This window comes from Amblyraja radiata, chromosome 4 (genome assembly GCF_010909765.2).
Source record: "Amblyraja radiata isolate CabotCenter1 chromosome 4, sAmbRad1.1.pri, whole genome shotgun sequence".
Taxonomy (NCBI): Eukaryota; Metazoa; Chordata; class Chondrichthyes; order Rajiformes; family Rajidae; genus Amblyraja; species Amblyraja radiata.
The window spans coordinates 97,970,587-97,995,651 of NC_045959.1; the positions used below are offsets into that span (position 1 = coordinate 97,970,587).

Below are 25,065 nucleotides of genomic sequence, written 5' to 3' on the forward strand. Positions count from 1 at the left end.
TCAGTCCACTTCCTCAAACAACAGAATTACATCGTATTATATAGTGTTTTTTTTGTCACCTTAGCACATTCCACAAACATTAGTCATGGTCAGAGGTACAGGAAATAAAGGTTTCTACAGAATGCATCACATCAAAGGCATTTTGTCATATGGTACAAGATATCTTACATATTAAAGACATTGGCCATTTGTTAATACCCCTTAGATCAATCTAGTTTCCTCTCTCGTCACTACCCCCTCACAGACATGGACATTTGGTGCAAGGCATTTTACATATCAAAGACATCAGAAATTTGTCATTGCCCCTTACTGGGATCAATCTAACTTCCTCTCTCATCATATGGTAGACAAATGTTAGTCATTCATTATCTCAATACACAGCAACCTGAGGCAAGCCTAGACTTGCCTTTCTGTATTAATCTACTGGAGAAAAGCCTGATTTGAGACTAAATATAAGCTGTAAGCTTTTCTTATATTTTTAACATAATTCAGCCATTTCATGCCCAAAACTAGAGTTTTATTCCCATTTTCCAGGACTAGGCCCGTTATGCCTCGGCTGCCAGTGACACTTAAGAGTTGCATTTAGATGTTCTCGGGTGAAAAAGAACATTCCTCAGATCCGTCGATCTGAGGAATCTCTTGTCTCTTATTTGTCCTCTAGTGTTATTCACCTCTGAAAGCAGGATCTAGGTCTAGAAACAGGCTATTTTTGCTCTTCTGGAAAACCTCTTGCAGTGAAGACCAGCATTGCATTTTGCATCTTAATTGCTTTATGCACCTGCATGTTTTTTTTCAGTGATTTTATATTAAATAAAAACATACCTGATCCTTTACATGTCCACCATTTAAATAAATAATGCCCTGCCTCTGTTTTCCTGCCTCTGGATAACTTCACATTTATGCATCTACCAGGTGTTTGCCACTACCTCAGCTTCATATCTTGTTACGGTGTCTTCACAACTCAGCTGGTTTAATGTGTGCCAAATTATAAATATTTCTTAATAAAACAGGAAATGCTCAAAATCCTCAGCAGATCAGACGGCATATGTAGAAAGAGAAACGGCTAATGTTTCAGGTGCAGGTAAAGAGGATAGCAAAAGTTTCTTCAGATGTATAAAGAGTAAGAGAAAGGTAACAGTGGACATTGGACTGCTGGAAAATAACGCCGGTGAAGTGATAATGGGGAATAAAGAAATGGCAGATGAACTGAACAGGCTTTTTGCATCAGTTTTCACAGCGAAAGTGGTTTAAAGACACTAGCAACGTGACTGAAATTCAAGAGGGTCAGGGGGTTAGTGGAGTGGCTATAGCGAAGGAGAAGGTGCTTGGGAAGTTGAAATATCTGCAGGTGGATAAATCACCTGGACCGATGGACCCCAAGGTTCTCAAAGAGGTGGCTTTAGAGATTGTGGAGGCATTAGTAGTGATCTTTCAAGAATGGCTGAAGGAAAAGTGTGGGATAAAATGGGCCATTTCTGTTTGGCTGCCAGTGGCTAGTGGTGTTCCGCAAGGGTCGGTGCTGGGACTGCTACTCTTCACATTGATAACAATGATTTGGATGATGGAATTGAACTGAAGGCTTTGTGACTGTTTGCAGATTATACGAAGATAGGTAAAGGATTAGGTAGTGTAGAGAAAGCAGGGACCCTGCATAAGGACTTGGGACAGGTTGGGAAAGTGAGCAAAGAAGTGACATATGGAATACAGTGTAGCAGAGTGTGCGGTCAATCATTTTGGGAGTAGGAATAAAGGCAGAGACTATTTTCAAAACGGGGAGAAGATTCGGAATTCGGAGGTGTAAATTGACTTGGGAGTGCTGTTGCAGGATTCCCAGAAGATTAATTTGCAAGGTACACAAAAATGCTGGAGAAACTCAGCGGGTGCAGCAGCATCTATGGAGCGAAGGAAATAGGCAAAGTTTTGGGCCGAAACCCTTCTTCAGACCTTCTTTCGGCCCGAAACGTTGCCTATTTCCTTCTCTCCATAAATGCTGCTGCACCTGCTGAGTTTCTCCAGCATTTTTGTGTACCTTCGATTTTCCAGCATCTGCAGTTCCTTCTTAAACAGATTAATCTGCAAGTTGAATTGGTAGTAAGGAAGGCAAATGCAATGTTATCATTCATTTCGAGAGGACTAGAATACAAAAACAGGGATGTAATGCTGAGGCTTTATGAGGCACTGGTCAGACTGCATTTGGAGTATTGTGAGCAGTTTTAGGCCCCATATCTGAGGAAGGATGTGCTGACGTGGAGAAGGTCCAGAGAAGGTTTACGAGAATGATCCCAGGAATGATTGGGTTAACGTGATGAGGGTTTGAAGGCACTGGACCTGTACTCGCTGGAGTTTAGAAGGATGAGGGGAACCTTATTGAAACTTACCGAATAGTGAAAGTTCTGGATAGAGTGGATGTGGAGAGGATGTTTCCATTAGTGGGACAGTCTAGGACCCGAGGACAAAGACTCAGAATAAAAGGATGTACCTTTAGAAAGGAGATGAGGACAAATTTCTTTAGTCGGAGGGTGGAGAATCTGTGGAATTCATTGCCACAGGTGGTTGTGGAGGCCATCAATAGATATTTTTAAGGCAGAGATTGGTAGATTCTTGATTAGTACGGGTGTCAGAGGTTTTAGGGCGAAGGCAGAAGAAAGGGATTGAGAGGGAAAGATAGATCAGCCATGATTGAATGGCGGAGTAGACCCAATGGGCTTAATGGCATAATTGGCTTATGAACCTGTCAGCTTATAATGCAACAACTCTTAGTTTAAATGGTTGGTGTTGAGATCAGAATCAGATTTTATTCGTCAAGTATGTTTTGCAACATGCGAGGAATTTCACTGGCCAGTTCAGTAATACAATTAAAAAGCAACAGACTCAAAAACACATTTTAACATGAACATCCACCACAGACTCCTACACATTCCTCACTGTGATGGTAGGTGAAATAAAGTTCAAGTCCTTCCCTTGTGTTCTTCCTTGGTTGGGGACCTCGAGCCCTTTGTTGACGGGACGGTCTTGACTCCCGTAGCCGGTGGCGTTTGGGCCCTCTGCGTCGAGGCGTTCAGCTCCCGCATCGGGGGGTTGTCAGCTCCCCTGCGCTGGGCGATCAAACCTCGCGTCGGGGCTGGTTGAACCTTCTGCGGCGTTGGAGCTCCTGACTAGCCTCTCCCGAGACTGCGAGCCCTTAATGGTAAGTCCGCAAGCCACGGTGGGAGCGATCCCAGGCAAGGGATCCGCTCCGATGTAGTCAAACATACTTTGTGGAACAGGTTATAAGAATTTTAATGCGTTTCAGAGTTTAATTTCCTTTTAGGTGCTGGTTCGGTGCTGGCTCGAAGGGCCAAATGGCCTCCTGCACCTATTTTCTATGTTTAGTCGTATTCATTTAGATGGGAGTGTTTAAAGGGAGAAAATAGGGTGTATTTGAAGCAGAGTACTTATACTCAAGTAGTTTATACATTTTTGTCTTGCAGATAAAATGAAAGATGCAATAATAGCTAGACTAGCGAATCAAGCTGCAGATTACTATGGAGATGCATTCAAACAATGCCAATACAAGGAAAATTTGCCGAAGGTAAGTTTAAATGATATGCAATGCTGCTTGGCATTTGATTTGCAAATGAAGCAGATAATGTAACGCTGTAACTGAGCAGGATCAATTTTCAAAGATTTACCTGCAGAAGTAACCCGAGGTAAACCTCTGGGTTTAGTAGTTAATGTTTACTCTGTTATACTTCGAACAGTTTTTGCTGCAGGAGATCAGAATTATGTGCCAATATTTCAATGTTAGCACAATGTGCAGGGCAATGACAGACCAATGTCTGGCCATTTCCAGTTGCGCAGTGACAGTTTACAACAGTTCAGATGGTACCATGGTGAATGAGTTTGAACTCGGATTAAAATATGCTGAAAGTGTCGAGATTAATGTAAATGTTCCAGTTTCTTCCTCTTGCAGCTAAATGACTCTGCTCCTAGTTACGTTCACTTCATTGCTTGAATTTCAATATTTGTGCAAGGAAAATGGCAAGGATCTCAATCATCCCCCAGTAAAATCAGTTGTTTTCTCTATCTGTACTCTGTAGAGCAGACTCTCATTAGAGCACATAATGCACAGTGTCATTGAGAGGTAGATTGCTTGTGCTGAAAAACAGAAGCAATAAGCACAAACTCAACAGCATCCTTCTGGGAAGGAATGGCTAGTTTAAAGTTCCAAATAGTCCGCCTCCATTTTCTGCTTCTCGGATTAAGAGAAAAAGGAATGCATTGCAGAAAAAAAGTGTAGTATTTAAATGTATATCTAGTTTTCATATTCTTTAGCCACTTTTGTGTTATCCCTGTGCCCGGAATCTGGCTTTAAAAAATGTCAAAATTTCCGACATCAACCGTACCATGATTCTGAAGAATGTCGTTACCAGACAGATAAATCGTGTATTGCATTGATGTGCCAATTTATAAATAACATATTCAGCCCCTTTAGTTTCTCATGTCCCTGCTGCCTCTATGCAAGATTTATATACAAACATAGAATGAATTGGAACATTCATGACACACAGCTGTCCAGATATTACTTTGGACTGCACTACATCTGTTTGAATTGTTTGCTCTGAAGTTTTTAATAATAAATGCATAGAAACGTCAATGCTCCGACAATAGTTATTGCTTTCCCTCTGTAAATGCTCTTGCCTTTTCACTATTTCTTTGCCATTGTCTCCTTGCTATCAGCATTTCTTGCAAAGTCTGATATTCTATTTGATCCTCAATTGAGCTTTCAACTGTAATTCTGACACAAGGCTACTGACATTAACCTCTGTAATATTATTACTTATGCCCCCAGGTCACCATATTAGCTGAAATGTGCATGTGTGTAATTAGAATATTGAAATTTGACAATTTCAATACATTTTTTGCTTTTTGCAGCCACCATTTGTTAACTACTCCTTCCAATACTGCTGCCTGCATCTTATGCCATAAATGGTCACTCACCTCTTTGAACACGGTGGAAAGGTTGAATGCTCCTCTGTCTTATGATCTCACTCCCCTTCCTCCAACTTGACCAGTCTTTAATCTTAGTCCCCTTGTATTTTCCACTTGTTTTGACATCTATTTATTTTTACCATGATTCCAGGAATCAAATTCCTATGATTCCAGGAATGAGTAGGTTAGCATATGACAGCACTGGGCCTCTACTCGCTGGAGTTTAGAAGGTTAAGGGGGGACCTCATTGAAATGTACAGAATAATGAAAGGTAGAGATAGTGGATGTGGATGTGGAAAGGATGTTTTGACACCTCACCCGTATTTAATGCCGACTTCTAAATCTTAGTCAGGGCTCCTGCAATTTCTACTCTAGCTGCTCACAGTGTCCTCAGATATATCTGATGTTTACTTGCCTTGGGAAAAGAATGGGATAATTAGGGTCAGTTGGCATTGCCTGCAGCATGGCATGTCTTACTAACTTTTTTGTGGAGGTGACAAAGGTAATTGATGAAGGTAGGGGCATGCATGTTGTCTACATGGATTTTAGTATGGCATTTGATAATGTCTCTGAAGGAAGGCTGATCTAGAGGTTTCAAGATGTGTGGGATTCATGGTGACTTGGTTTGGATTCATAACGGGTTTTTCCATTGAAAACAGAGGGTAGTAGTGGAAGGATCGTATTCTGGCTGGAGCATCGTAACCAGTGGAATTCTGCACAACAAATGTTGTGTAGTTGTGGGCAGTAGTGAAGGCTGTCAAAGTATACAACGGGATATAGATAATGTACAGATATGGCCGGAACAATAGCAGTTGGTGTTTCATCGGAGAAAGTGAGGCGTTACACTGTGGGCAGTCAAATGGAAGGGGACATTATACAGTTAATAGTAAAACACTTAACAGCTTTGATATACAGGGCGAACTTACAGTCCAAGTCCACAGCTCCCTGAAAGTGGCAACACAAGTCGATGGATTGGTAAAGAAGGAGGATGGAATGCTTGCCTTCATGGGTCAGGGAATTGAATATGTCAGAAAGTCATGTTGCAACTTTAAAAGATTGGTTCAATCGTGCTGCAACTTTAGGGCTGCATGGAATCCTCGGAAATCCAGTTCCGAAAAAGGATGGTCAGCATTGGTAGAGTATGAAGTGCTTACTGTACACATATAAACAAATGTGGAGGGTGGCTTTTATTCAAAAAGAAAGGCAACCATTTGTTTAAAGCATGGGTGTTGCATTACTCAAATAGCAACAACATTTGCATAAAAACAAATTTAAATATAATTTATGATAATAATTTAAATTTATCAAAATGATTGAAGCCAACTCAACTTTTTTCATTGGTTCATTTGCACAACTATAATTATAATCTCATGTTTTTCTGATTAAAGTGACTACAAATTGGTGCATTTTCTGAATTCTGCTACTTTTAATCTTTCAACTTTCAGGTTCTTGCTTCCCTTGCAGACTCTGCATAGAATCAACCAAATTGTTCCTCTGCTTGTTATTCTACCTATACTCATCTCTGCTGGTATCTGCAGCAATTGTTTCTATACATTCACGGTTGCTGCAGACTGTTGCAATGATGCTGCAGAAGTGATAATGGGGAAGAAAGAAATGGCAGAGGAATTGAATATGTTTTTTGCATCAGTCTTCATAGTGGAAGACACCAGCGACGTGCTGCAAATTCAAGAGAGTCATGGGTGGAAGGTAGTGGAGTGACTATCACTAAAGAGAAGGTGCTTAGAAAGCCGATAGGTCTTGGTAGACTGGATTTAATGTGTGCCATAACCAGCCTTTCAAAGCACTTCATGATGGTGGATGTTAACGCCACTGGGTGGCAGTCATTAAGCCAGGCATTTTTGCTTTTCTTTAACACTGGGATGATAGTGGTCTTCATGAAGCAGGTGGGTACCTCAGAACGGAGTAGGTAGAGATTAAAGATGTCCGTGAACACTTTCGCTAGTTGGTCCACGCAGTTCCTAAGGACGTGGCCTGGGGCTTCAGTTTTCTGTGGGTTCTCCCTCAGGAAGGCTGATTTATGTTTTGCAATGGTTTCCCTAGGAAAGGGCACTCTTGACATGTCATTGCTCTATTGGCCTTCCGCTCACAGTGAGCAGAGAATACACGTCATTCCTACAATTGTTCTTCTTGGGCATGCCATCAGGATTAATGATAACTTCTACTCTGGTTTCAGAACTTGTGGGTTCTGAAGTGGCTAAACCCAATGTAGGACCCACAGACCCTCAACACACAGGGCAGGAGGTGCCTGATGCTATGTGTCGACTGTTTAGTGTACGTTCCTACCATTTACACAGGGATACAGCGGACTACTGATACATCAAATTGAGATTCTGAATACCATTGTGTAGGCTTCGCTTTGATCAGTGATGGATCAGTGTCGCCATTGACATTTTTTTTCAAGGAGAGTTTGAGCACTGATTTGAATCTTTACACCTGTCGACTGCTAATCTGTTTCAATGACAGAGCTCAGAATAGAGTATCTGATTCAGGAGTCTGGTGAGGAGAATGTGATCTGGCCAAAGTTGTCAACTGAAGTGCAATTAAGGTCTCTGTACCAGGGATGTTAATCTGGGAAAGGACACTGACATTTGCTTGTCGGTCCTTCCAATGAACTTGGAAGATTTTGCAGATACAGTGTTGGTGGTATATTTCAGTGCCTGGAAGTGCCTGCTAAAGGTGCCCTGTGTGTTGAGGGTCTGTGGGTCGTACATTGGGTTTAGCCACTTCAGAACCCACAAGTTCTGAAGTATGAGTAGAAGTTATCACTAATCCTGATACATGCCCAAGAAGAACAATGTAGGAAGGACGTGTATTTCAGAGGGAAGGGTTCACTGTTGTCCAGTAGATCAGTAGACCTTGTGTGTGTGCCATATATGATGTTTTGATCATCAAACATCCTGTGTCAAATCACCAAAAACTATTCTGACACATTGAAGAAAAGGACAAATTTCATTATCATTGCCAGCCTTCACTAAGCAGTGACTCCCGAGATATAGGAAATGGATCATGCATTCCAAGGTTTTCTCGTGAACCTTTATTGCCAGAGGACAATGTTCCACAGCAGGGACACAGAGGTAAAGGATCTTTTACATGCAAATGTTCAATGTCGGGTCTAATCGTACTACCCAAACTGGCAATAGTCCAAGAATCATTTTCTACTTGTTCTGTTATTTTGGGGGACCTGTGGACATATGGTCCGAATTATATTTTCCTCTCTGCTTCTTTGCAGCCATTGTGTGTTTCCTTGATCTGTTTTGCATGATTCCTTATTTCTCTGCACTGATTTCCTTTGGGTACTTCTATCCATTGACATCTTCCTGAAGTCTTTTATTTGCACTTGCTATCAATATCGTATACAACTTTAGCATCATCTATAAACACCTTAATCACATGCCCCTCCATCCTTCTTCCTTTTTTATGCTTTATGTGTTTCTACAGAGCACAAAAAGAATGGCATGGAACAGAGGTCACTACAATCCAATTGCAAACAACTTCTGTTCAGTGACACAACCAATTAGTTTTACCCCTCAATATAAAGAAAATGCTGGATATTCAGCAGGTCAGGGAACTACATAATTTGCTGCCACAAACCCGCATTGTGATCCAACATTTAGTCTTGTTTTAGATCTTGTAGATTATTCATTCTCTGATTTAGTCTTGCATAATTGGGCACACTAGTCTCAGATTGACACAGCACAATTCATCTAAAACATTAAATGCGTAGAGAATGAGCTTTTGTTCATGACCGAGTTGTTGCCAGAATATGAACAAGAGTGCTGTTGTGTGAAGTGTAGTTTTAAGGGCAAGAGCTACCTTCGTCCCACAACGTTCAAGCCAGTCAGAATTACTTGACTACTAAATTTATATTCCAGTTGATTTAACCTATCAGACTTTCTGAAAATCATTAATTAGATTCTAATTTCCTCTCTCTTTTTCCTTTCCTAATTCCCTTGTTGTCTGTGGATGTTTGTGGTTGGACTTTTCCCCTGGTCAGTATTTTTATTTCCAGGAAGTGTTGCCTGTTCTAGCTGCAAAACACTGCATGATGCAGGCCAATGCAGAATACCATCAATCAATTCTGGCCAAGCAACAAAAGAAGTTTGGTGAGGAGATTGCAAGATTGCAGGTAAGCTTTCAGTCATCATCTGAAATGCAATAGTACAATTTAAAAAACGCAAATAAGTTGAATTTGTTTATCATTACAGTATTGGCCTGATTATTATATGAATTTAGACGGTGGAATCTTCAGCTACAAAATGTTTAGCTGAGAAGGCATTTGGAATTGCTTTAATCGGTCCTGTCCAAATCTAACTGTCCTCAAGAAAAACGAAATCCATTGTTCACTCTCAAAGCTATTCACTACATGACACTCATCTGGGAATGCCTGGATCAGCCCAAAAATTACCCATTTTCTTTGCCACCAATGTTACACACCATGGATGGGAAAGGAATGGAGGGTTATGGTCTGAGTGCAGGTAGATGGGACTAGGTGAGAGTAAGTGTTCGGCACGGACTAGAAGGGCCGAGATGGCCTGTTTCTGTGCTGTAATTGTTATATGGTTATATGCTGCCCCTTCCATCCTAGCCTCTAAGAAATGCAAACTAAGTTTGAAACCGCTTGGTCCCTAAGATTGAAACGTTCTATTGGGTGCCCTCTGCCGTACCAATGCTCACCATCCTCGTCTATTACTCTCAACTTGCATCTTTTCTGATTTTCCTCTGGTCCTCCATAATCATTTCATTATAAACACGTCTTGCCCATGAAACTACTTTTGCAGTCTCAGTTGTTCCCAACAGGTTTCCTTACAGACCTCTTAACTGAACTGATGCTGTAATTATGTAGGAAGGAACTGCAGATGCTAGTTTACACCAAAGATAGACAAAAAATGCTGGAGTAACTCGGGTCGAGTCAGAAGAAGGGTCTCGACCTGAAACGTCACCCATTCCTTCTCTCCAGAGATGCTGCCTGTCCCGCTGAGTTACTCCAGCATTTTGTGTCTATCTTTGATGTTGTGATTGGTTCCCTCGCTATCGTGTCTGCTATAATCATCACCAATTTCAAATAAATCCCTAATTTCTCCTAAATCCTTGAACATATTGCTGCTTTACAAATCTTTCTTATAACTTATTGTTTGCACATATTCATTCAATGGTCCCCCTGGGGCCACAACTTCAAAATGTCCTAATTAAAATCACAATGGCAACGCTTGTGTTTTTAATGCAGAAGCAAAGAGCAACCAATTTGAAATACAACAAAACTAGTCTTTTTTATTTACTTGGATGGCATTATGTGTTAAATTTATTGTACATATTGGGTCAGTTTCTGTTCAGTGGATTTCCAAAATGTACAGACATAAAATGTTGGAGTAACTCAGCGGGGCAGACAGCATCTCTGGAGAAAAGAAATGGGTGACGTATCGGGTCGAGACCCTTTCACGTGTTCAGTGATTAAATTCTAAGCATAAGCAATAAAACGAGTAAATATCTGTTCTAATCAAAAGCCTTAAATAATTCCCAGATGTTTAAAACTTGATTGATCCAAATAGCAACATTCCATATTGCTGTCATCCAAGTGTTCAGTTTGTCCTTAATTTATTATAAACAACTTAAAACAAGGTTTGTTTTAGGATTATCTCAGTTTTCTCTTTTTATAATTCAGCATGGAACTGATTTGGTGAAGACTATTGCCTCCAGGTATGATGAGTATATCAATGTGAAAGATCTATCAGACAAAATCTCTCGTGCATTAACTGCAGCAAAGAAGGATAATGACTTCATTTATCATGACCGTGTTCCTGACGTGAAGGACCTGGAGACAATTGGAAAAGCCTCACTAGTGAAGTCTACACCTGTCACTGTCCCGATGAGTCAGAAATTTACTGGTAAGTTTACAACAGAAGCATGCGCAAAATGAACTGTTAAATACTTATGCTCTATTTACAAAACAAGCTAATGTAACTTGGGCAACTTGAGCAATTTCTACCTTGTTGATCTGCTGCCAATCAGGAAAATTGTGGAAGAAATCATTGTTTGCTTAGTTAGAGATACAATGTGGAAATATGCCCTGAGGCCCACCAAGTCCGTGCCAATCTCAGATTACCTATACACTTGTTTTATCCTACACACAAGGGACAATTTATGGAAGCCAATTAACCGACAAACCTGCACGTCGAAGGAATGTGGGAGGAAACTGGAGCACCTGGATAAAACCCAGGGAAAATGTTCAAACTCCGTACAGACAGCACCCATAGTCAGGATCAAGCCAAGGTTACTGGCGCTGTAAGGCAGCAACTCTATAATAACTCACTATGCCACTGTGCCTACAAAGTTACTAATAAATTACAGAGATATTTAATGTAGGATGCTAAAAACTTCCGTCAAAATGAAAGAGAGATTTGTCCGTTCCAAGCCAATTATAGTCTCAGGGCATTGTTGCAGACTTCCCCAGTGCATTATGCTCATGCTGTAAAATGGATAAGAGAGAGCCAGTGGATGTAGTGTATCTGGACTTCAGAAAGACTTTGATAAGGTCCCACACAGGAGATTAGTGGGTAAAATTAGAGCACATGGTATTGGGAGTAGGGTATTGACATTGATAGAAAATTGGTTAGCAGACAGGAAACAAAGAGTAGGAATTAACGGTTCCCATTCAGAATGGCAGGTAGTGATTAGTGGGGTGCCGCAAGGCACGGTGCTGGGACCACAGCTATTCACAGTATATATTAATGATTTAGATAAAGGACTTAAAAGTAACATTGACCAATTTGCAGATGACACAAAGTTAGGTAGCAGTGTGAACTGTGAAGAGGAAGCTACGAGGATGCAGGGTGACTTGGATAAGTTGGGTGAGTGGGCAGATGCGTGGCAGATGAAGTATAATGTGGATTAATGTGAGGTTATTCACTTTGGTGGCAAGAACAAGAAGCCAGATTATTATCTGAATGTGTCAGATTAGGAAAAGGGGACGTGCAATGAGACCTGGGTGTCCTTGTACATCAGTCATTGAAAGTAAGCATGCAGGTAAGCAGGCAGTGAAGAAGGCTAATGGCATGTTTGCCTTCATAACGAGAGGATTTGAGTATAGGAGTAAAGAGGTCCTTCTGCAGTTGTACAGGGACCTGGTGAGACCACAGCTGGAGTATTGTGTGCAGTTTTGGTCTCCTAATTTGAGGAAGGACAGTCTTGCTATTGAAGGAGTGCAATGTAGATTCTCGAGGTTAATTCCCGGGATGGCGGGACTGTCATATGCTGAGAGAATGGAGCAGCTGGGCTTGTACACTCTGAAGTTTAGAAGGATGAGAGGGAATCTTATAAAATTATTAAGGGATTGGACACAGTAAATGCTGGAAGCATCTTCCCAACGTGGGAGAGTCCAGAACCAGGGGCCACAGTTTAAGAATAAGGAGTAGGCCATTTAGAACTGAGATGAGAAAAAAAAATTTCACCCAGAGTTGTGAATTTGTGGAATTCTCCGCCTCAGTTGGCAGTGGAGACCGACTCACTGGATGCTTTCAAAAGAGAGTTAGATAGAGCTCTTAGGGCTAGCGGAATCAAGGGATATGGGGAGAAGGCAGGAATAGGTTACTGATTGTGGCTGATCAGCCATGATCACATTGAATGGGGGTGCTGGCTTGGGGCCGAATGGCCACCTCCTGCACATTTTCTATGTATCTATGAGCTAGGTAGGGAGAGGAAGGATGGAGTTGGGAAACAGAGGCAGGTGGGTGACAGGTGAAGGCAGACAGAAGAGCAGTTGAGGAAAGGGGAGGGTGAAGATGGAGGCAAGCCGGAATCTGAGTAGGAAAGTGGTGATGGAAACCATTAAAGAAGAGGTGTAAGGCAGCTGGAACCAGACCAGGTGGGAGAGGAAGCAGGAGCTGACAAAATAAGTAGGTAGGTTGGTTGATGTAACCAGTAGAGGGCGGGTGTTGAATAGAGATGAAAGGAAGCAGGAGCATGATGGGTCAGGGAAAGGAGACTAAATATGAAAACTGATGGAGGATGGGAAGGAGACAGGAGAGGGAAGGTAGTGCAAAGAAGATGATAGTTAGAAAAAAAAATGTAAAATTCAATGAGGTGATCGTGACTCCCTGGTCTGCCCACCCCTTCTATCAAGTGGGTCTCATAGAGTCACACAGTGCAGAAACAGCCCTTTGGCCTAACTTGTCTGTGCTGGCCAAGAAGGTCTGCTCTGGAAGGTAAGATTTTATGGGTTCCAGGGATGGCTACTCGAGACACAGGTGTCTTCATGGAAGGAAGCAGAGGATGGTGGTGGAAAGGTTTTCTTTGGATTGGAGGTCTGTGATGAGTGGTGTGTCTCAGGGTTCGGTGCTGGGCCCATTGCTCTTAATGGTTTATATTAACGATTTGGATGCAAATGTGGAAGGCAAGTGTCGCTCTTCCAGGGAGATGCTAAATGCATTTCGTTGTCTCTGTACTGTACACTGACAATGACAATTAAAATTGAATCTGAATCTGAAGATTAGTAAGTTTGCAGATAGTGAAGATGGTTATCAAAAATTACAGCAGGTGCTTGATCAGCTGGGGAATTGAGCTAAGGAGTAGTTAATGGAGTTTAATGCAGATAAGTGCTACACGGGTGGGTTTAAACCAGTTTGATGGGGGGGTCCATTGCTGGACCGAGGCAGATGAGAGGCTGGAAGTCAGAATGTCCAGTGATGTAAGAAAGTTCAGTGGACAAAATTGGCAGGAGAACGTCAGGGAGTAAGGGAAGGACTGTTGGATTGAATTGCACTCATTTTAATGTGAGACGCCCGATGGGTAAGGGATGAACTCAGGGTGTGGGTAGGTACGTGCGACTGGAGTATGTAGCCATTCCGGAAACCTGGCTAAGGGAGGTACAGGACAGCCAGCTTAATATTCCATGATACATGTGCGACAGGAGAGATAGGTGTGGGAATAAAGAGGTCGCTTTATTGATTAAGGATAATGTCAAAAGCAGTAGTCTGAGGTGGCATGACTGATGGTTCATAAGGCCATATGGGTGGAGCTGAAAAAATAAAAAGCGGATGAGCACCTAGTTGTGAGTGTATCGCAGGCCCCAAAATACTCAGCATTCTTTCCAGCTTAACACCATCTTTCCTATAGCAGTTGCCTAAAAGTGCTGTCACAGGTACACAGGGCGGTAAAGAGTGCTTTTGGTATGTTGGCCTTCATTCGCAGTCTATTGAGTATAGATTTTGGTGTATTACGTTATGTTTGTATATCATGTTTGTGAGGCTGGATTTTGATGACTGTTAGTATAGGAAGAATGCCATTAATCTGGGTAGAGTGCAGAGAAATTTTACGAGGATGTTGCCAGGATTTTAGTGGCTGAGCTATAGGGCAGGTTAGGATTTTTATCCTTGGAGAGTATGAGGTTGAGGGGTGATCTTATAGAGGTGTATAAAATAGGGGAATAGATAGGGTGAATGCACAGAGTCTTTCACCCAGGGTGGTGGAATAAAAAAATAAGGGACACGCATTCAAGGTGGGAGGGAAAGATTTAATATTAACCCGAGGGGCAGCTTTTTCATTCAGAATAGAGGATATAAGGAACAAGCTGCAAGGGAAGGTATTTGAGGCAGGTAATATAACAGAATTTAAAAGATGTGCGGGGCAAGTTTTATTACACAGAGGGTGATGGCTGCCGGTAACGCACTGGTGGAGGTTGTGATGTAGGCTGATACGATAGTAGCATTTATGAGGCTTTTAGATGGGCACATGCATAGGCAGAGAAAGGAGGGGTATGGATTATGTGGTGTTCTCCCACACTCCAAAGACGTACAGGTTTGTAAGTTATTTGGCTTGGTGTAAATGTAAAAATTATCCTTGTGTAGGAAGGTGTTGATGACACTGGTCGGTGCGGACCCGGTGGGCCGAACGGCCTGTTTCCGCACTGTATCTCTAAACTAAACTAAATTACTATGAATATGTCTAAAGCCATGTATTTTTCTGAACGATATTTGTTTATTTAGATCTCTTTGCGAAGATGGTTCCTTTGGCAGTGCAGCAAGCACTGAGCATATACAATCAGAGACGGGCTGACTTGGTGAACAGAATGATTGCACAGATGAGAGAATCAACAAATCTTACCAATGGGTAAGAAAATCATCTTCAGCCACTATTATTAAAATTATAAAAAATTTGCAACTTATCGTCTATAGGCCCTCTCTGCATTATGAATGCTAATTTTATGGACACCCTATCCATACAAATGGTCTATAAATATTACTAAATTCAAATAGAGCAAGCCTTTGGGAGAAATAAAATCCTGTGTTCTTTTTAAAACCTTCTGCAGTAATCAGACGCCATTGTCTCTTAAGAACTCAGGCGGCCAGTTTCACCGCGAGTGAGAGCACAAACAAAGGACATTTCTATCATAACTAGCATGGTGGTTTTCCCATATGACAAACTGTCTTCAACCTGAAACATTAACTTTTTCTTGGATGCTTCCTGGCCTGAATTTCAGGATTTTTTGTATTTCAGATCAAAAGCTTCAAATTTAAAAAAAAATATACAATGATTTAATTGTACATTCGTAAGTGGAACATGGGAAATGGTCTCGTTATGAATTTTATTTGTTGGGGGTTAGTATGGCATAGGGAATGCAGATTGGTAGACCATTGGTGAATATTAAGTGTAATGAACATTGTCATCAGCCTCAGTGAACAAATCGGCAGTTGTTTGGAGCTTGATCTCCAAATGAAAACAAGCACAAGCATGTCTACATATTGCTATTTGGCTACTAGGATCAAGTGAACTTGGTTCATTAGTGTATTCATCATAGAATATTTTTTGTTCACTCCTGTTGAGAACCTTTTGGTTATGAGGTGCAACACTGCTGTAAGAAAGATTGCCTCAGTATTGTTCTCAATGATTCAGTCTTGCTTGATACTGGTCCTCACTGAGATTGGCTCTATTGTAGACTTGTTGGTTATGTTCATGTTTTTATTTTGGAATCCACACGTCTGCAATATATTATTTTTGTGTTGCTAGGCATAGCTGCCCATGGAAATGCTGAATGTGTGATTGGTGAATATAGTTGTAAAGTTAAATCATTTTGTTATAATTAAGTAATCTCCCAAAAGGTTAATGGTATATCCTCGCTGATCAGAATGCAAATGTACGATTCAAACAAAGTTTGTGGAGGAGAGATGTTTGAAAAGCAATAATCAAGCAATAACACAATGATTATTTTTTATTATATTGTAGTATTCTGGCTTCCTTGAATTTGCCTGCTGCCATTGAAGATATTTCTGGTGACAGTATCCCGCAATCAATCTTGGAGAAGTCCAGCAGTGTGATTCGGCAGGGTGGTCTCCAGACAATAGATCAACTCATAAGAGATCTTCCCGACCTTCTGCAAAGAAACAGTGAAATTCTGGATGAGGCAACCAATTTAATTTCCTCTTTATTTTCCTGTGTTTCACTTTTGCATATTTTTCCTAAAACTCCAGATGTTAAATGAGCCTTTTATAAATAGATATTTAAGAAAGGGTGAGAGGGTACAGCAAATTGTTTATCTTTTAGCATAGTGATAGCAGAAGGAAAACATTGTAATTTATATTGAAGGGCTTAATCACAGGACACCTTGAAAAGCAAAATATGATTGAGCAGTCAGCATGGATTTGTTAAGACAATTATGTCTGATTAGTTCACTGAAAATCTATGTTATTAGTATAATGAACAAGGGAGGAACCAGTGGATGTGGCATGTTTTGATTTTTGTATGGCTGTGGATAAGATCTTGCACAAAAGGTTAGTCAATTAGATCAGAGCACGGAGTTGAGGGTAACTTACTGAGATGGTTAGAGGATTGATTGTCAAACAGAAAGCAGAATGGGAGTAAAGGGATCTTTCTCCAGGTGGCAGCCTTAGAATTGTGGGGTACCAAAGGAATTGTAGTTATGTACACCAGCTTTTCCTGATTTAAATCAATTTGTTGGGTGGATCAAATGTCCTAATACAACTATGTTTCTATCTCGGAAAACAGAGTATTATTTAAACGTTGCGACGTTGGATAATGTTAATGTTCTGTAGTAGCTAGGGCTGAATGGGGTTTGCTGAAAGTCTCTGAAAGGCAACATGCAGGTAAAGCAAGCAATCAGGGAGGGTACTGATATGTTGTCCCACATCACTAGGATTTGAGTACAGGATCATATATGTCTTGGTGTAATTATATAGGTCCTTGAGTAAGGAGTGTCATGTTTGTCTATTTACCCAAGAAAAGAATTGCTCGCCAAAGAGGAAATGTAGCAAACATTCATTAGACCATTTAAAGATACAGCAGGAATGTCACCTGAGGATAAATATAGTGATTTTACTTGTTTATTCATAGTTTAGAAGAATGAGACGAGATGTCATTGAAACTCGCATGATTCTTATGTTTAATAGGCTGAATACAGGAAGGATAAACTTTTTATGTTAAAAAATTATGCTTTCAGTCAATGAGAATACTGGAACAAGAGGAAATCACTGATAATGAACTGAAAACCAAATTTAAAGAACGCTGGCAAAGGACTCCGTCAAATGAACTATACAAACCCTTAAGAGCAGGTAAGAAAGCACTGAAGGCCATTTTAAACAGAGCATAATTTTAACAACAGAACATGGTACAAACTATCAGGTTATGAAAACAGTGATCTAAGTTGGGCTCCTAGGAGGAGAAGGAACTATTGGGAATTTTCAATCTGTGTTTCGGGCATTTGGGTAAAACTAACTGGATGCTGTAGACATAGTAGTACGTGCAAAGTTTGAAATGTTGGCGTTGGGAAAGGGTAGGAATGAAGTACATCAAGCAAACTAAATAAGCTACTTTGTTCCTTGAGCTCAGGTTTCATTAGTTTAGTGATACAGCATGGAAACAGGTCCTTCGGCCCACCAAGTCCATGGCAACCAGCGATCACCCAGTACACTAACACTATCCTACGCCAACTGGGGACAATTTACAAATATACCAAGCCAATTAATGTACAAACCTGTACATCTTTGGAGTGTGAGAGGAAACCGGAGATCCCGGAAAAACCCACGCAGGTCATGAGGAGAACGTACAAACCCTGTGGAAAACCTTTTTTGTGTGCCCTCCATTAAATCAGATCATACTGTACATGTCGGGCAGCGTCTCCGGAGAACATGGATAGTGATGTTAGGACCCTTCTTCAGACTGATTCAGTCGGCTGAGTTACTCCACCACTTTGTGTTGTTACATTTTAAAACTAGACGCCAATGGCACTGGTCTGCACCAGTGAGCCCTTCCTCATGGGTTCACATGGCTGTTGTTGCGGCTCACGTTGTAGCCCCTGGGGACAGCACTTTCTTCAGGCTGCTGCCACTGACGAGACACGCTCGGTCACCATGGGGCTCCCTCCCCCCTCACCTGCTGTTGCATCCGAGGTGGAGTATGTTGGCGATTCAGGGGGAGAAGGTGGACGATGAGGAGGGGGGTGTGGGGGGAGTCTGAGTGGACAAAGTGACGGGAGGAGGAGGAAGAGGCAGCAGAGGAGTGGACAGTGGACAAAGCGATGGAAGAAACGGCAGCAGGTGAAAGGGGAGTGGGCCCCACTGTGACTTAACGTGTCCTGTCGGTGGTGGTGGTGGTCGAATAAGGTGCTGTTCCCAGGGGCTACAACATGAGCTGCAACAACAGCCGTGTCACCGCAACAAGCGGTGGGTGAAGAACGGCTCAATGGTGCACCTTGCGAGTCGGGGGTTGGGTCAGAAGCCGGGGCTTTAAACAGCCAGAGAGACGGGTGCGAGCCAGTGGTTGCATAGGCAGGTACGTTCGTTATATCTGAAACCTGTTGCAAAGGAGACCATTACAATAAGGGTTTACTAAACATATTCAAGCCACATACAGGTACAACTGATAGAGAAAAGAGAAATATACCAAAGTGCAGATTTGCAGGATTGTAGTTTTGTTCTCAAAAGTGAAGGAGCTGTTCTTGGGTTTGGTTTTGCATGCTTTTATCTTCTGCATGTTATGCATACACAAGGTGCATGTTATATGTTTGTTATGAACAAGGATAGATCTGCTGCATTGGGAAAAGTACTAAACTGGGTTAATGTAGTTCACAACAGAGTAAATTGTGAGCAACTGTTCTTGTGTAAGAAAATACACAAAGTGCTGGAATAACTCAGCGGGTCAGGCAGCATCTCTGCAGAAGATGGATAGGCATCTTTCGTAAGGCTGATTGTGATTGGGGGAGGTGAAAAAGTTGGAAGAGAGGAACGCAGGACAAAGCCTGGCGAGTGATTGGTGGATACACATGTGGGCGGGGGGTTGAAAAGGTAGCTGACTGGACAAAGACCAGAGATGAAAAGTCAAAAGGTGTGAGATAAAGATGGAAGAGTCACGTAAGAAACTCAGAATCTCATGCCCAGAGTCGGGGAATCAAGAACCAGAGGACATGGGTATAAGTTGAGTGGAGAAAGATTTAATAGAAACCTGAGGGGTAACTTTTTCACATAAAGGGTGGCGGGTGTATGGAGCAAGCTGCCGGAGGAGATAGTTGAGGCCGATACTAGCGCAATGTTTAAGAAACATTTTGACAGGTACATGGATAAGACAGGTTTAGAGGGATATAGGCCAAACGCAGACAGTTGGGACGAGTGAAGATAGGACATGTTGGCCGGTGTGGGCAAGTTAGGCCGAATGACCTGTTTCCATGCTGTATAACTCTATGACTCTATATGGCTTTACTAATCGTTAAAAAATAAACACGTAAAGACTGGAGGATTTGTGCATAATTCTACTTCATTAGAACAGTAAATTCAATGTTTTCTACTGTTTTGTATTAATTTTGGGACGAATGGATTCTTGGGCTGGCGGCTTAGTCACTCAAGCCTGTTGTGCTGGCAGCTCACTCACTCACGGCTGGTGGGCTGGCAGTTGACACGGCTATTCCTTTAAATTCCATTTCAAGCAGGGTGCAAGGCCACCAAACTCAAGTGCAGTTTCATACCATTTCGAGCACGGTGCAAGGCCACTAAAGACAGCGAGGTGTGACCTCTCCCTCCTCCATCTTGCAGAGACTGAGCCACGCCCACATTTCTGGGTTTTATAGTCCCCCCCCTCCCACCAGAAGAGGCGTGGCCTTCATGGCGTGATTGACAGGAGAGAGAATCTCAACATTTTTAAAACACTAAAATAACTTTTTTATTTTTCATCAATCGGAAAAATCCAATTGTCCTGCCCAGCGGAGGGGAACTCTGAGTAAGATGGCCAAAAATCACAGTAGTTGGTGGCAGCGTTTATTCTAAAATCAATATACAGAACAACAGGAAGTGGTCAAGATCAGACTTTTAGCAATATAGATTTACAAGTTTTTGAGGTTCAACGTGCTCCTCCTAATCATCACTGGTCTGGGACCTGTCGTCAGGTCCATATGAACATTTTTATCACCTCTTGTGTTAAAAGACCTTGCTCCTTGATTAGTTTTCTTAACTGGTGAAAGAGATATAACATTTTGTTTTATCTACACTGTAAACAAATAATAAACAATTGTGTGCATTTTCCACTCTTTTCCAAGACGGAGCTAACTTCAGAGCTACTCTGAACAGAGCAGTCCAAGCTGATAAAGTGGTCCGAGAGCGTTATGCTGCTCACAGTGAAATAATTGCCCTTCTTTGTAAACCCGAAGCAGAACTGAATACTGCCATACCATCTGGCAATCCAACCAGATCTCTTCAAGGAAGTGAGGTAAAGTAAAATTTACTATCAGACGTTAATGCTTTGGGAAAATGATATTCTCAAATAACCTAAAACAGTTAATTGTCTGCAACACTTGTGGGGTGATAATTGCTTAATTTTAATGGGGTATTGAATTGTTGATGATGTGGCTATTTACTGACTCCTTTGAGATGTTAAGAGACCATGAAGATCTCAGTATAGGTATGAGGTTGCATGTTGACCTGGCTTTGGGTCTCAGACCTGACATTGCTTCTACGAATGTCTCCAGTATTGCCTATTTTTACTTAATACATACACTGAATTGAGAAGGCTCTTTTTATGGGAAATAATGTACCATTTTGACTTTTCCTGTAATCTTTAACAGTGAATTAAAAAACATTCTTGTTCCAAGTTTCTTCAATTTGTTTTTGCAGTTGACGCTTATGACCTCAAATTTACTAGTTCACTACTGCTTACTATAAGGCTATTCCAATGAACTGAAGAATTTAAAAGTAATATCAGCCTTTTATAATCTAATTAATAATTAATGGCAATGGAACTAGACAGAACACTTTTTTGCTTGAAAATTGAGACACTGCTATCCTACTGACACTGACACTATCTATGGAGAACATGGATAGGTGACGTTTTGGATCGTGGGCTGAAGGGATTGGTTTCCAGAGGGCTAGTATGGGCATTGTGGGCCAAATGGATTCTTGGGGTAACAGCTCAGTCACTCAAGCCTGATGTGCTGCTGGTAGCTCACTCACAGCTGGTGGGCGAGCAGTTGACTCACGGCTATCCCTTGAAATTCCATTTCAAGCAGGGTGCAAGGCCACCATATTCAAATGCAGTTTCCTACCATTTCAAGCAGGGTGCAAGGCCACCAAATTCAATCGCAGTTTCATACCACTTCAAGCAGGGTGCAAGGTAACCAAATTCAGGTGCAGTTTCCTACCACTTCAAGCAGGGTGCAAGGCCACCAAATTCAAGAGCAGTTTCATACCATTTCATGCAGGGTGCAAGGCCACCAAATTCAAATGCAGTTTCATACCATTTCATGCAGGGTGCAAGGCCACCACATTCAAATGCAGTTTCATACCATTTCAAGCAGGGTGAAACCACCATAAAACCACACAAAACACCACATAAACACCACACTCACAGTTCGGTAGACATTCAGTGTGTTCAGTTGATTCACAGCTCAGACGGAGTCATGACCTCTCCCTCCCCCATGTTGCAGAGACTGAGCAACACCCCCACTTCCGGGTTTTATAATCCCTCCCCCCTCCCACCGGAAGGGGTGTGGCGATTTTCAACATTTTTTTAAACACTAATACATAATAACACTTTTATTTTTAATTGATTGGAAGAATCCTCTGTACCCGATGAGCGGAGGGGGACTGAGTAAGATGGCCAAATGTTATCTTACCACCAATTGTTGTTGGTGGTAAGATTACCACCAACAACAACCATTTGCAGTGCAGCATTTCAAAGCAGTTACCACCACCAAGAACCATTTGCAGTGCAGCATTTCAAAGCAACCACATTTTCATTGTCAAACCACATTAAGGGCACTCACAGTTGAGTAGACATGTGTTCAGTGTTATTCACAGCTCAGAGAGACGTGACCCACTCGCTTCCTCCATCTTGCAGAGACTGAGTGAGGCACAACACTTCCGGGTTTTATAGTCCCTCCCCCCTCCCACCAGCAGGGGCAGCAGAGAGAATGTCAACATTTTTAAAACATTAATAACTCTTTTATTTTTAATCGATGGGAAAATCCTCTTGTCCTGCACAGTGGAGGGGGACTCTGAGTAAGATGGCCAAAAATCACAGCTGTAAGTGGCAGCGTTTTTTCAAAAATCATGAAACAGAAACCAGGAAGTGGTCAAGATCTTACTTTTAGTAATATAGATATGCTGCACTTCCATGTGCCGAGCCACACGTCTCTTAAACACCGCCTTAGGGACCTTATCAAAAGCTGTGCAAAAATCCATGTATACAACGTACACCACCCCACCTTCATTAATCTTTGTAACATTCTCAAAAAAAATGTCAAGTAGTGAGACATGACCTGCTGCGTACAAAGCTGTGCTAGCTATCCCTAATTAGCTAATTCTCTTCCAAACGGGAGTAAATCCTACCTTGAAGAATTCCCTCCAGTAGTTTCCCTACCACTGATGGTCACTGGCCTATGGTTCCCTGGATTCTCTCCACTTCCTTTCTTAAACCAAGGATCAGCAAAGGCCACTCTCCAGTCCTCCGGGATCTTGCCGTGGATAACGAAGAAACAAAGATCCTCATCAAGGCCATGCAACCTCCTCTCTTTCCTCCCTCAATTACCTGGGATAGATCCCATCAGGCCCATGGGATGTTGCCACCTTAATGTATATCAAGAGCCTCAGTACCTCCTCCTCGATCTCAAGCTGCCCTAGAATATTTGCATTCTCCACACTGATTTTGCAGCCCTCCCATGTCCTTTCGGTGAATACAGATGTAAAATACTGCTTCAGTACCTAATCTACATTATCTGACCAAGCATAGATTCCCTCATTTATCTTTGAGCGATCCTATCTTCTCCCTGGTCACCCTCTTATTTCTAACATACAGACAAAGAGCCTTGGGGGTTTTCTTTATCCGACTCTCTGAAGACATTTCATGGCCACTTTAGGCCCTTCTAATTGCTTGCTTGAGTTATTTCCTACTCGCATCATATTCCTCATAAGCCTTGTCTGATGCCACCTTCTTAAACCTGACATACAATTCCTTTTTCTTCCTCACCAAGTTTACAACCACCTTGGTCATCCATGGCTCCCTTATATTGCTGCCCTTATCCTTCCTCCTTACTGCAACATGCTAATCCTGCACTTTGGTCAGCTGGCCTTTAAGCGACTACCACATGTCCTCTGTGTACTTGCCCAATAACAACTGTTCCCAATCTACCCTCCTTAGCTCCTGCCTAATGACATTGTAATCTGCTTTGCCCCAATTAACTGTTTTCCCTCAACATCCAGACTCGTGACGCAACAATCTTAAAATTTATGGAGTTGTGATCACCATCCCCAAATTCTTCTTCCACCGCAACACCAGTCACCTCTCCAGGCTCATTTCCCAATACATGGTCCAATCCTCTTGCCCTGAGTAAGTATGTATTGGGGAGGATAGAAGGTGTAGGAAGGAGCTGCAAACGCTGGTTTACACGGAAGACAGACACACAAAATGCTGGAGTAACTCAGCAGGACAGGCAGGATAGGAGGAATGGGTGACGTTTCTGGTCAAGACCCTTTGGAAGAAGTTATTGGGGAAGCTAAAGTCACCCGCTACAACAACCCTGTGGTTCATATATAAAGTCATAAGGAATAGTAGAATTAGACCATTGTGCTCATCAAGTCTACTCCGCCATTCAATCATGGCTGATCTATCTCTCCCTCCTAACCCCATTCTCCTGCCTTCTCCTCATAACTGACACCTGTCCTAATCAATAATCTATCTAACTCTGCCTTAAAAATATCCACTGACTTGGCCTCCACAGTCTTCTGTGGCAAAGAATTCCACAATTCACCACCCTCTTGATTAAAGAAATGTCTCCTCATCTCCTTCCTAAAAGAACATCCATTAATTCCGAGGCTATGACCTCTAGTTCTAGATTCTCCCACTAGTGGAAACCATCTCCCAATAGTGGAAATATCCTTCTGTAATCTCTTCGTATCTTATCCTTTACCTCCCACTGGCTAATAGATTGTAGTATAATCCCATTACAGTAATTGTAATCCCATTTCGCACTTTTGAGCTCAACCCATAATGCTTCATGTGCCCTCCAGTGTGTTCTCTCTGTGACATTCAGACATTCCGTGACATTCTCCCGAATTAGCAACGCAACCCCTCTACCTCTTGTAACCCCTCTCTATTACATCTGATACATTGAAACCCATGCACGTTGAACTGCCAGTCATGTCCCTCTCGCAACCAAATATCTGTACTAGTCTCAACATCATAATTCCAGGCTCTAGTTTCATCAGCTTTTTCCGCAATACTCCTTGCATTGAAGTAAACTCGCTTCAGCCCTGCATTATTCCCAATATTCATGAACCTCTCCCCTTATTCCCAATATTCATGAACCTCTCCCTGCCTGTACTTCCTTTGAGACTTACTTATCATAACCTCCACGTTCGTATCATCCAGATAAGAAAGATTTGCTGACCCGCTGATCTGGTTGCCCCTCACCTGCCATTCTAGTTTAAACCCTCCCGAGTAGCAACAGCAAACCTCCCTGCAAAGATATTGGTGCCCCTCCAGTTCTACTTATTGACACTGATCTATGCACAAACGTGTTTCAATTTTTAAGAGTGATGGTTACAGACAGAGTAAACTGCAGAAAATCTTTTCCCATATCAGAGGTTG

At 42.0% G+C, this 25,065-nt stretch overlaps 1 protein-coding gene across 4 annotated transcripts in view; it reads left to right on the top strand.

Moving 5' to 3' along the window:
* The window catches only part of LOC116972395 (programmed cell death 6 interacting protein), a 65,301-nt gene that overhangs the window by 25,546 nt on the left and 14,690 nt on the right, over positions 1–25,065 (top strand). For 2 of the 4 annotated variants that reach the window (XM_033020031.1, XM_033020029.1), the window contains exons 6-12: positions 3,471–3,571; positions 9,002–9,118; positions 10,652–10,874; positions 14,970–15,093; positions 16,207–16,384; positions 17,438–17,549; positions 20,522–20,691. In XM_033020031.1, the coding sequence (XP_032875922.1) occupies positions 3,471–3,571; positions 9,002–9,118; positions 10,652–10,874; positions 14,970–15,093; positions 16,207–16,384; positions 17,438–17,549; positions 20,522–20,691 (1,025 nt within the window). Of the gene's footprint in view, positions 1–3,470; positions 3,572–8,986; positions 9,119–10,651; positions 10,875–14,969; positions 15,094–16,206; positions 16,385–17,437; positions 17,550–20,521; positions 20,692–25,065 lie in introns of all 4 variants that reach the window. The other 2 variants (XM_033020030.1, XM_033020028.1) reach the window with 1 other exon arrangement.